At 37.1% G+C, this 12,729-nt stretch overlaps 3 protein-coding genes across 4 annotated transcripts; 1 reads left to right on the top strand and 2 right to left on the bottom strand.

The window, feature by feature from the left end:
- Nucleotides 1-19: 19 nt before the first annotated feature.
- LOC143448172 (retinol dehydrogenase 12-like) lies at nt 20-3,439 on the bottom strand. The gene is made up of 7 exons (XM_076947806.1): nt 3,250-3,439; nt 2,741-2,928; nt 2,523-2,655; nt 2,265-2,374; nt 1,399-1,567; nt 1,076-1,301; nt 20-490 (listed from the first exon to the last, which is right to left on the bottom strand). The coding sequence occupies exons 1-7, from the start codon at nt 3,254-3,256 to the stop codon at nt 391-393; spliced, it is 933 nt and encodes a 310-aa protein (XP_076803921.1). The 5' UTR covers nt 3,257-3,439; the 3' UTR covers nt 20-390.
- A 2,947-nt stretch (nt 3,440-6,386) lies between these two features.
- On the top strand, nt 6,387-10,928 carry LOC143455962 (integrator complex subunit 6-like). The gene is made up of 2 exons (XM_076955130.1): nt 6,387-6,775; nt 6,967-10,928. Exon 2 carries the CDS (start codon nt 8,018-8,020, stop codon nt 10,682-10,684), a length of 2,667 nt encoding a protein of 888 aa, XP_076811245.1. The 5' UTR covers nt 6,387-6,775; nt 6,967-8,017; the 3' UTR covers nt 10,685-10,928.
- Nucleotides 10,929-10,980: 52 nt separating this feature from the next.
- On the bottom strand, nt 10,981-12,652 carry LOC143455978 (pterin-4-alpha-carbinolamine dehydratase-like). Of its 2 annotated transcripts, none has more exons than XM_076955132.1 (3): nt 12,408-12,652; nt 11,715-11,936; nt 10,981-11,250 (listed from the first exon to the last, which is right to left on the bottom strand). In XM_076955132.1, the coding sequence occupies exons 1-3, from the start codon at nt 12,522-12,524 to the stop codon at nt 11,158-11,160; spliced, it is 432 nt and encodes a 143-aa protein (XP_076811247.1). In that variant the 5' UTR covers nt 12,525-12,652; the 3' UTR covers nt 10,981-11,157. The 2 variants fall into 2 exon arrangements, with proteins under 2 accessions (XP_076811247.1, XP_076811248.1); XM_076955133.1 differs by having other exon boundaries at nt 12,398-12,537.
- Nucleotides 12,653-12,729: the final 77 nt, after the last annotated feature.

Below are 12,729 nucleotides of genomic sequence, written 5' to 3'. Positions count from 1 at the left end.
AGACTTGCTTCGTTGTTATTTACAGTTTAATCTCGAATGGATACTTTGCGATTCTGTTCCCATATAATGACAATGAATTTATCAAATTTCTGTTTGTATTTTAAGTCCTTATAATATATAAAAATCTAAGGTGAGAGATATACAGAAAAATTACAGCCAGCCAATAGCAATAAACAGAAGCATAACTTTTTCAAACAATGTTGTATACTCTACACTCTACAGTATACTTTATGATTAAGCCATAATAAGAGCGGCCACATTCAATCGTGTTGTTAAATATACGCAAAATATAAATTTAAACTCTAGTCCTGAAAAAGTCTTATAAAAAAACACACAATATAAACCAAAAATGTTTACAGCTCAAACATTATTGTATCGAGCAAATAATTTTTACGACTTTTGGCGAATCCACTCCTCAGTCATATCCCACAATCTTTTTGCAGCTTGCATGTCGCTTGCTTTTCTGCTCAGTCGTTCTTCGGCGCATTTGCTGAGAGAAAAAGTAATAACGTGTATGCAAATTCTCGATTGAGCTTGAAATCTATGTAGCGATTTTTGAGAAAATTTACAACAAAAGTAAAACTTTTAGATTTAAGCTTATACATTTAAATATCGACTGCAGCGAAATGTACAACTAATATCACTATTTATTTTTGCAAAAAAATACATGCCATGGATGAAAAACCGATTGATACTGCTACTTCTGATTTAAACTTAAATTTCCTTTTTATGTATTTCTTTTATTTATGTATTATTTTTTTGTTTATGCTTTATTAATAACAGCAGACAGTATGACTGGGCATCGACGTTGATGTTCATTGTCAATTTTAACTTATAAAGCTAAGTTCGAAGTGTTATTGATATTGGGAGGTTGAAATTGTGAATTTGCGCAAATAAACCGAAAGTCACCTCCGACCTGTGATGTCAAAGCGTGGACAGCAATCAGCCATTCTCACCACGCTCAAAATACCGTCCACTTTCAAACCAATAGAATTTTTTATTGCAGTTATCAATTAAACATTTGTTAAGTTTTCGAAAATGCTCTATACTGACGTTAGCTTATATCGTATATTACTTGTAGTATTTTCCAGAAACGTCATGAAGCTCAGGAGCGATTGCGCAATAAATAGATGTTTGTGCGCCCTCTTTTGGTGGTATGTAGACTGTGCGTTCCAAGCAACACATACAACAGGTCAGGAAGCACCTAAAACAGCAAGAATGTCCCTCTCCTCGTTTGGCATGGTCAGCGAGGCTTGTTAAAACCACTCCCGGATGTAGTGAGTAACACGTCACGCCAGTACCTTGCAAGGAAAATAAAACAAGTTAGTAACTGTTGTTTTCAAACAGGCTAAGCCTTGTATCTGGCGTTTTAAACGTTTTCCTTTTGTCATAGATCACCTTCAAGCCTTCTGCTGAGTTCGAGGCAATGATATACGTTTGCCAGTTTACTTTGTCCGTACACATCCATCGGCGAGTATTTCTTTTCATGCATCATGTCTTTCCAGTTCATTTTGCCAAACTTGTGTGCCATGGACGAGACGATCACAATTCGACTTGGAGCACTTTTCTGCAGCATTAAGCATACTGTAGTTATAATTCGTTTTGCCGGTTTACATACGAGTTTGAATGAAGCGTTTATACTATATACGATTCAGTGAGACCTCGTCAATCCAGAATACTTTGTATCGTCCAAAAATGTCGGTTTAGCCAATTATAAATTATCTGGATAATCGAAATATTATCACCATAAAATCAATTAAGGTAAGAAAGCATTCATTTAGGAGCACACCAAACAAAAAGATGCGAAAAAAGAACTGCATTAATGATCCAACTGTGTCCAGAATGAATAACTCAAGTAAAAAGTTAGAAAATTGGCAACATATATCGCTATCGCAACAAACGTTGATGGGTAACAAGTAGGACTTATAAAAAATCTGCGTATAAACAATAAATTTACATGTAACGTTTGTTGTAATCTAGATCGGCGGATGTTTTCCATTAATATTGTATATCCGTTTCCAAATTGCCTTGTCGGAGTCGGACAGCAAAGTTAAGTTTCGGGATTAAAGAATAAAATGCATAGGAAAAATCCGTTTTTAGCAATTCCATATCGAATAGCCGCGATTCCGATATTCCAGGATTAGGATGAACGAGGTATATATATAGGCTATAGGGTATTGGCTATTTGTGCTGAACCAAAAAGTTATATGGACATATGTAGACATTTTCTAAGCAAAAATGGGAATAAAAGCTATGTCTAATACCTTAATCAACTCAAGAAGTAGCTCAGTTAGAAGAAAGTGGCCGATGTGATTAGTGCCTATTTGCATTTCAAAGCCATCTTCCGTTTTCCATTGTGGGCATCCCATAATGCCTACAACACAAATTTAAGAGCATAGAAATTTTCACTGTGAAAACAAACAACAAAGTTAGAGCAAGAGTTCATATCGAAAAATCCGTGTGATCGTAGTGTAGTAAGAACTGGTTTTATAAAATCACAAAATCTTTAGTAATCTTGTTACCGGCATTGTTGACCAGCACATCAAGCCGTGATTCGCTTTCATTAATTCCTCTAGCGAATTCGCGGATTGACGCAAAAGACGCTAAGTCTAGTTTTCTTACAGATACATCGGCATCTGAAATTTGCTTCAGTATCTGTTGGACGAAAAAAAATGAAACGCTGCTGGTAGCAATAGCTGTCACTTTATGAAAAACAAATGCTTGGTAATAGGATTTTTACGTTTGATTTCGCTTCTTCCCCGGCGTCAGTTCTGCGACAAGCTATAATTACTCTTGCTCCTCTACCGGCAAGATCAAGCGCAGTTTCATATCCAATTCCTTGATTCGCTCCGGTGATAACGACAGTTTTCCCGTTCAACTTCACATCGCATCGCACCCAACCCTTTGAAGCTGACTTCTGTTGCTTTCCTGTGTAAAAAGACTTCTAAGTTACACTGCATGGTCTGTGTTTGACACCAAATTCAGCTAGATTTATCAGTACCGTGCGGCTCTTCTGGGACACTCTATATACTATGTCTTATGCAAACGTTTCAAATTCTCATAACACAACCATAATCAAATTAACAACATCTGTTCAAAGGATTCTTCACACTTGTTTTATGTCTGCTGGGGTTATTAAGAACCCTTGCTCATCAGTAAAATTTTCAAACAGTAGGTTACTGGTTTGTAATAAGTAAGTCGGTTAATCTGAAAGCATCTTGTAGAAAAATTTTTCGCTCTTACACTTACCAGACATATTTGGAGTTTCAGAGCAAAGCAGTAGCTCACAAAGGCTAGTCTGAAAGTAGTCTAACTTGTTTTGCGGTTTCACGAGACGACAAAAAGAAAATGCTTTGTAACGCCAAACGAACAATAACGATGAAGTTATATAACAGCTTCCCTTACGTCGTAGTCGGATTTAATTTCTTGGTATTTAACGCTGAATACAAAACAGTAAATCAAACATCACAATCCATGCCTTATCAACGTATAATTAAGGTAATTACGTTTTGCACACGGAACAATGTTACTTAGTTCACTCAATGACTACCTACAAGTAGGGTAAAAGTTGAAGTTTCTTAATTAATACAGCACCAGGAGTCAGCAAGCCACAAGTGGCACGCGAGATGATAATTATTATTCATGGCGCGCAAAGTGATTTAAGCTCTGGTCACACGAGGCGATTTTGCTTGTGCTACAAGCTTGAAGGCTGACGTGCAGCTCCAAGTGATAAATACTATCTTTTGTTTCTTTTATTGTCGGCCGCGCGTTACTATGTGCGCAACGGACAATAAAAGAATCATGTCATTATTTCATCGGAAAAAAATTATAATGATATACGTTTAAAGCTATTTTTTATTGTTTCTTGTTAATCTCACTTAACTGTTACAATACAGTAACTTCAACCTAACGTAAATATACTTTCTAATTTAAATCTAATTTCTTTCAAACAATAGATAGTTTAAATCGACTTTTTGCATACCCATTCGCCTAACCTAAATTATCGCCTATCTTTCATTATGAGCTGCGTGACCTGCTTACAGTGAAATTAGTCAACCTACGAGAAATTAAAGCATTCACGATGATTTATTTATCACTTAGTGGAGTAAAATAGCTTTAGGAGTTTGAAATATTTTAATACAGCTTACTACGCTTTAACAGAGTTTATTTTCCTGAGACAGCCTTTAACTTCAATCTGCAGTTTAATACAAAACAAAACTTTTTGGCACGAAAAGTTATTAACTGTTTGTAAACTGGAACAATGCGTTGAAAAGGCTTCCAAATCCAGGCTTACTACATGATAACATGTTTTATGTCTAACATCTAAGTCAAAATTCTGTTGTGGGTCAATAATATCAATTATATTTCCAGCAGAAACGATGAATATAATGTTTGAAAAGTTTTCTAGCTTACATACTTCATTACGTTATATATTTTACTAAACAAATAAACTGTCCACGGCCATGGGACATAATTCATGTCCACTGTAACACTAACACCCTATGGTTAACCCAGTATATAATAGATTTTCGTATTAGGCCTACTATATGCTCGTTTCACTTTGTCAAGGATTTAAGGAACCTGACCAGCAAACAAGTTGTACTAAAAATATCATTTATTGGTAGCCTAAATGAAAAAAAATCGATAAATAATAGACCTACTACATACTTAGTTGTGAGACCAACAAGGCGTAGCCTATAGAGATCATCACAATTTTGTGACATCCTGCCTTTATGTGGTCGAACATACAACAAAAAAATGGTAATACTGTAATAGCCTTCCATGTTTTCAAACAGCCCTCCGTAGTCCACCAAAAAACTTTCTGGCGCTGTTAATATTTACAGCAAGTCACTCCTAATCTTTTTTAACCTCTCTAAAACCGGAAAATATGGGTGTCCCCAAAAGGTCAATACGAGACATGGAACAAAGTCATCAAATAGAGGACATGGTCCGCATATACAGGACGTCTGGCAACCCTATATGCAGAACCTATGGTATAGAGTAGAGTAGTAGACGAAGAAACAACTCATCGTAGTCGCGATTACAGCTGACTGAATGCAACCATTTTTTAACCTTGCAGTAATACAGAAATTTTGTATTTCCCCTTTTGTTGTCTGTCTCTTACGTCACAAAAGAATGATGATGACGAACAGTTTTTCGCACTTATCAGCCTCATTAGTGGTAGTCCGAGCAAAAAGTTTAAAAGCACATGAGTTGTTTTTAATCTCTTTGGTCTGAATTACAGACTTCATGAGAAGAATCCCAGTTAGTGGCTGGAAGGCGGAAACACATGCACTTAATGTTGGCAGAAATTTATAAAATAAAACAAGTACCCGTTGCATTATAGCAATGGTTTGCTCGGTTATTGCAGATTATATTTTGGAGCAAAACTTTTATGGCTTTATGCATCTGTGTCGTTTTGGCAAGCCGTTTGTGACATACAAACAATAACTAATTTGACTTGAGTGTCGTATAACCATAACTGTCTGCTATAATTTTAATCAGCAGCTGTTGGCTTTCCCTTGTGACCATTATATCCTCGTACGCTTGAAACGCGATTGATTTTTGAACTTAGCTAGTGGGCAAATGCCAATGGAGCACAGTAGTCGATGTCATATGCAGTAAGCTTTAAGTCGTATGACATCACAACGCTAACTGTGATTTTGATTACGTTACATTCTACTGTATTGCCATATTATGTAAAACAAAACATTTTTTTACGTCCAATACTTGTCATAAAAATCTGACAGGATGTACAAAGCTAATTTCTCCCAAAATTCGGAAAACAACCGTAAGCTACAGAAACAAGGGAATTTTTTAGGCTGCGGTGAGGCGCACAAGGAATTCAGTGGATGTCAGAAGACCATGGTATCCTAATGAAATGTTTGCGTCAGGCGCAAGGGAGATTTTATAAGACTGAAAGATGTGTGCCACGAGTACCACGCTCATAATTACCGAGAATGCCGTGAAGTGAAGACAGAAGCGGTGTGCTACATAGAGCAAGCGTGCCATGGATGGGGATCACAAATTAAAACCCCAAAAATAGAAACCTTTATATAAAACGTATCATTACACAATTTACAATTGGTGGTATTGCATCGTTTATTTTCCGCTGTTAACTGTGCTTCGAAAAGTATATACAGTGCAAACCTTGTATCATCACAATATAATAAGATAAATGCAGAATGTTTAAAACGTGCAAGATGTTATCTACAATGTTACTACAACGAGGAAAACTCAGCACGGCCATGCAGCGTCGGCTATGTAACCTAGCGGTACGGTAGCGTGTATCTGAAGGCTTAGCAACTAGCTTACCTAGTTAGCCCAATAGGCACACAAAGTACCATACACAAGCCTCTGAGTTCTAAGTATCTTTCTTCAGTATTTTTGGCAAGGCCGCCAGGTCATGATTCGTAGTCATGACATTTGCGCCTGTTCAGTACGCGGTGGTTATACAGCAATGTACCTGTATGGAAAACTTGCATTTTAGCACAGGAAGATTTACGCCAAAGAAATTGAGTTTAGGTGTTATGCCACGCCAATATTAAAACGCTAAATAGTTTCTGGCGCCGTAACTAAGCCTAGCCTAGTTTAACGAATGGAGCTGAGTGGAAAGCCGTTGGCTTGCACTTATAACTTTTGTATGTTTGTTTTTTTGTGATGCCATGCTACACCAGAAAGACTGAAGATAATATTTGCACCTTCGCCAGGCATCACATAAACTTTCCATACAGGGCAGTGTATATTGCTTAATCCCAAATTAATGCACGACCAAGTAAGCAAATTTGAAAAACCAAAAATACCAGTAAGCTACTGTAATTGTACAATAGGCTAATTAAAGGCCTTGGCTGGTCTATTAGCCTTTCGGAAATTTTACTCACTTAAGTTAACTGTAAGTTACCGTACGATATAAGCCTAGTGTTTTATTCTTGCACTGAAGAAGGTCTTTGTATGATTTAAACTCAGCGAGTCCTGATCAGCAGTTACTGAACCAGTTTTGTGAAGTTTCAATTGACGCCTAGCCTTCATGGAAAGTTTGGCAAACACACGCATGAGACTCACGTTCCCTAGTGGAAAGTGCGGCACTTTCATGCACAAAATTCATCAACGTGCATGCCAAACTTTTTTTTATCTTCATGCCAAATTATAATAAACAAAGAAAAACTGGTTGTTTGAATGCAGATTTATGATAAATAAAGTATTGATGGTTCAGTGCATGCCAAAAGTAGCGTTTTTGTATGCGTGATTTATTGTCAAAAACAGCCGTACTGTCCAGTTGGACTCACACTGCACTTTTACACATTTCCATCGATTTATAGGCTATTAAACAAACCAAACAAGGTTGACTGCTTGAATTCTGATAATTTGCAATAAATAAACGAAAAATTACGGCTTCTGTGCATGCCCTCTTGCCAAAATTTGTGTCATTGCACCCCATATTGGAAAGCATGGCGACTGCCCTTCAAGGTTTTTAAAGACTGTGCTTTCTGCATCTGAATGTTTCATGATTAACTCTAGACTTGCCTACCAGACTGCAAAAGTGGTGGTGGTATGGTACCTACCTGCATCCCCAAGATTTCATCGAAAAGTGTCATGCTTTACAGTCTGTTTTGCACTCACGATTTCTTGTCAAAAACTGCCATACTTTTCAGTCGGGTCCATAGCGATTTGTTAACATTTTGGAAAAAATTGTGCTATTGCCACCTCGATGTATTTTTATGCAAATTTTTAAGCTTAAGGGACAGAAAGTGGTTTTACAGTAAAAGGAGGTCTTATGTACAAAGTCACTTTAATGGAAGTCATTTCATGTTAAACATATGGTTTTGAAATGGGACTTTCCTTCGGGTGTTATTATACACAAAATGTCACCATTGACCATTTTAATTGTACAATTTTGATTAATTTTCTGAAATATACTTTCGTTGTACTGTACACTTAATGATGTTTTGCAGTTTCTGGTGATTTTGTTTTAGGTGTTATTGGAAGTATGAATGAAAACAGTAAAAATTAAAGCAATATGCACACAGTTCTATTTCTCATTGACAATTCTGCATCAATGAACCAGCGGTGCTATTTAGGAACAACACTTCTTGATGTTGCCAAGGGTGCGGTGGAAAGTTTCATCAAACAGCGAGCAAATCGCACTGACAAGTACCTTTTAGTCACTTATGATGAACTTCCTAATGGTATAAAGTCAGGATGGAAGGATTGTCAAAACCACGGATCAATTTTAAACAGACTTAAGAGCATAACAGCTGATGGACTGACAACAGTAGGACAAGCCCTAAAATTGTCATTCGACATTCTAAGTGTCAATCGTCACCTTTCTGGTATTGATACTTATGGACAAGGGCGCAGCCCATTCTACTTGGAACCATCTATGATTGTTGCCATAACTGACGGTGGCAAGTTGAGTAACAGATCATCAATTTTCGAAGAATTGCATCTTCCAATGACAAATCCCCTTCCAGGAAGTGAATTAACAAAAGAACCTTTTCGATGGGATCAGAGATTGTTTTCGTTGGTTTTGCGATTGCCGGCCAATGCAACACAGGAACCAGAACAACTAGGTAGTGTCCCTAGTGATACATCTCCTATCAGTTTAATGTGTGAGGTTACGGGCGGGAGGTCATATTGTGTGAAAACTCAGAAGACTTTAATGCAATGCATTGACTCCTTAATACAAAAAGTTCAGAGTGGTGTGGTATTACATTTTGAAAAAGACAGCGCAAACGACAAAGATGTAAGAAAATCTAATTTTTCCAGTGTACTGGGTGATGGTTTTGGGAAACAGTCCCCAGCGTATGGGGCAATGAATGATTACTCTAAACAATCCAATGAAACACCTTTGTGGCATTCTTTACATAGGATGATATACGTCCGTCCCAATGCTAAAAGCGGTTTGCCTGTGGGCCACTGGCCTTTGCCAGAAGCTTACTGCCCAGATCAGAATGCACCTACTTTACCTCCAAGAACAGCACATCCTACATTACGTTTTAAGTGTGACGATGTTGAGCCTATATTACTGACAAACTTCCCATATGACAAATATGAGTTAGAGCCGTCACCTTTGACACAGGTACTTTTGGAAAAGAAAAATTCCAATTACTGCTGGCCGGTTTATGTTGAGAACAGTGGAAAGCAAAGTAATGTCTCCCACCCCTGTGGCTACTTAAAAGCTAGCACCAACTTAACTTGTGTGAATTTGTTTGCAATGCCGTACAACTACCCAGTTATTATACCACTTATTGACCAGCTGATAAAGCAAAAATTTAAACCATCAAATGAATGGAGGCGTATGTTTGATGATTACCTCAAAACAGTTCCTCCATATTACATTAATCCTCTTCGTAAGTCACTAAAGCAAATAGCTGCTCCAAATCTTATTTTGGACACCTTTAATGTTGGTCTCAGCTATTCTGTTACTGTTTATTTCAAGAAGTTAAAGGAACAGACAAAGGTGGCAGCTGATCGTTTTCTGGTTGCTGGCGATATGAACAATGGGAGTAAGGGTGTATCTGTGCAAGCTCGATACAGTTCCTTATCTATCACACAACTCCCAAACTTCCAAAAGCTTCTTGCTTCACTTACAGGTGATGATATGGTTGGCACAAAAGTAGAATTGAATGATTTTCCTGGATTCTGTATAACCAAACCAGACGCAAAACGCAGAGTACTGCCAAGACAGTTTCACAATCCATTTGATATACCAAGATGTCGCTTACTTCAGCAACTGCGAAGGATGAGACTAAATTTCAAGCAAGTTGTGCAATCGTCTTTTGCTAAGGCTGTTGGCTCCTCTGTGGAGAATTCACTTAGGGTGAGGTTGCAAGACAGAGAGGAAATTCACAATCAGCCAATGTCCCAGATGGGTAACTATCAGGACTATGTCAAGGCACTTCCTGCCCCACTTCGTGAAGCCAACCCAGATGTGCCAAAACGATTACATACATTTGGAAATCCGTTTAAATTAGCAAAAGAAAAAGGAATAATGATTGATGAAACTGAAGATTATGATGGACCATCTGCATCCCCTGGCTCAGGCAAGAGGAAATCTTCTGGAGATCATGGTTCTTCACCAAGTAAAAGAAAGAAAATGTCGAAGGGATTCTTCAAGTATAACATGAAGAAGCCAGACAGGTTTCAACGGTCTCCTTCCCCAGCTCCATCCTCAACTGTAGAAACCAAAGACTCTCAGCCCAATACTCTTCTTGATGCACAAAAAATAGTAAAAGCAACCTTGCCAGCTAAAACTGATGGAATTTGTAGTTCTAAAGATGAAAACAAGCAAGATATTACAAATTTCGCTGACAACACCATAACACCCACGACAATTTCTTCTACTTCCTCTGCTGGAAGTGTTACAAAAAACGCTCTTGTAAAGGCTTCTATTGCTGACAAACCAGTGTCGATAGCTTTGGAAAACCAAAATGAACAAATTAAAGTCAACATTATTAAATTGATCCGAAAACCAGGACGATATAATAACGAAGTCTTGTCTTATCTTAATCAACTCTCTGGAACGCCAGCAATGAAGCAGAAAGTTATGGAAACTCTTATTGCTGAAGCACTGAGATTTAAACGTAATCAGCTTTTAAGTTTATTTCAACAGTATGGAGATACCCTGAACAGAACATCAAATCTATTGGCTTCGTTAGAAAAATGTCGTTCTACAAATGTATGACATATGTATCATTGTGATAATATGGTATTTGTACTAGCTTTCCTAAATGGAAAAACAGCTTATAGCAAAAAAGGTTGCTTTATAAAATCCTGCTACAATATATCAACCTTTCTTTGGCCATAAAAATATATTGCAACTTATTATTCTGTGTTTCAATTCCAAATGCTACATTAACATTACTACAGTCTATATATTCTGTAATAAGTCAGTCCATGTCTTTTAAAATACAATGTTTAATAACTGATTTCCATCTACAAAAAATGTTTGTTTAAAGTAGACAAGGGTAAGCATTGCACTATGATTCAGTTTGTTTATTGCAACAACTTTAAAGCCCTCAGCAAGAAGAAAGAAGTAATTTTTGGAAATGTTGATTCTATGAAACGCCAAAACAGTAAAAAAATACATAATACACACGTTTAATGTGATACGAAAGTTGCAGATATCACCAGATTAGATTATTACAACCAAGGCATTCATTTTCCAAGAGCTGCTTCCATAAAATTGGCAAGCTTTACATCTTTGGCTGATAGTCCTCCTACATCGTGGGTGCTCAGTGTAACTTGAACCTTAGCAAAAACTCTATCAGTAACAATACCAAACAAAACCTATGCTTGACACCTTACTAATCAGTTTTTACTTGGTATTATTTGTATATTGTCTAATGATTTGTATAAGATCCTTATATATAGAAACTATAAAGATATAAACTTAATAGTCATTAAGCCTATGGCTTCTTCAACCTTTGAGAAGATTATTCGATTTCTTGCAAAGTTGGTATAAAATTGCACAGTATAAAACATATTTTGTTTCAGCTGTGGTACCATTGTTCACCGAAATCGACTCAATTAGTACTGCAAGAATTAAATGTTAATAAGTCAAACTTCTAGTATTGCTACCTTGCGATTTTATACGTCACATTTCAATCTGTCATACATTATAAGGCAAAATATGCAAAAAATAAAAAGGGAATGGTAGGCCTACAAATGAAAGTCTATATCCTTATCGGGTCATATAAACGTGCCTTACAAACCTTGTTGTAAACGTTAAACCATTCTGGGTGGTGGTTCATTTTCTCTGCCTGCATTGCAACCCTAGACATGAAACCAAATGCTTCATTGAAATTGGTAAAAAGGAACTCCTTGTATATTGCATCTCGACCTTCTACCATAGACCAGCCTTTCGATTTCAGTGGTGTCAAAGATGAATTTCTTTCTTCTTCAGTCAACTTCATCTTTATTTTTGCAAAAATTGCCTTTCAATACAAAAAAATGTAACTTTGAGGGAAGCGTTGTTTTTGTACTAAAGCAAATTACAGCACAGGAGTTAGTAAGTTACACATTTGATATAGGCCCTAGTATTGTGGTTTTAAATAAACCTAGTTCTAAACCCAGAGTGCAAAGTTTATACCTGCGCAGAAAACAGTTTTTTTGTGGAATTAGATCTAAGAAAATTGAATAACACTGTACGTTAGCAACATGAAAATGGAGACTTAAAGCATAGCATAATGTTCTCTTGGCTACAAAACTGGTGATTTTGTATTGAGTGAGCTGCCAGAGAAAGCGTTTTCCGCGCAGGTCAAATTTGACTGTCTGGGTTTAAGCTAACTCATGTTAGTAAACAGCGTCTGACGCAAACAAACTGCAGACTTAAACCAGCAAATACAGTAATGCAACGACTTTAACGTATACGATCTTTAAAAAAGCAAATGTCAACCTGCACCAACCGCTGTAGTATGAATTCTTGAATAATTTTGAAAGAAAACTGGTTCGAAGACACTCCGGAAATTACGTATTACTGGTGCAACGCCCCTTGTAAAAGCAACAGAACATGTAGACACCATCAAGCATTCAACGTATTGAACAGACTGTGCTAAGTAAACAGCCGCTGGCAAAACGAGATGATCACGTTTGGATGTGCCGATTAAATTTACCAAACAAATACGTCACCAAACCTCATGCGCACCAATCCCAACAAACACAACACTTCGTCATTAGAAAAGCTAATCACGATGTTCTATGTTGAAGTTTCACATTTGGGGAAAAACC

The sequence above is a fragment of the Clavelina lepadiformis genome, chromosome 1 (genome assembly GCF_947623445.1).
Source record: "Clavelina lepadiformis chromosome 1, kaClaLepa1.1, whole genome shotgun sequence".
NCBI classification, from domain to species: domain Eukaryota; kingdom Metazoa; phylum Chordata; class Ascidiacea; order Aplousobranchia; family Clavelinidae; genus Clavelina; species Clavelina lepadiformis.
Note: the sequence above shows the minus strand (reverse complement) of the source record. Positions and strands in the feature narration are given on the sequence as shown.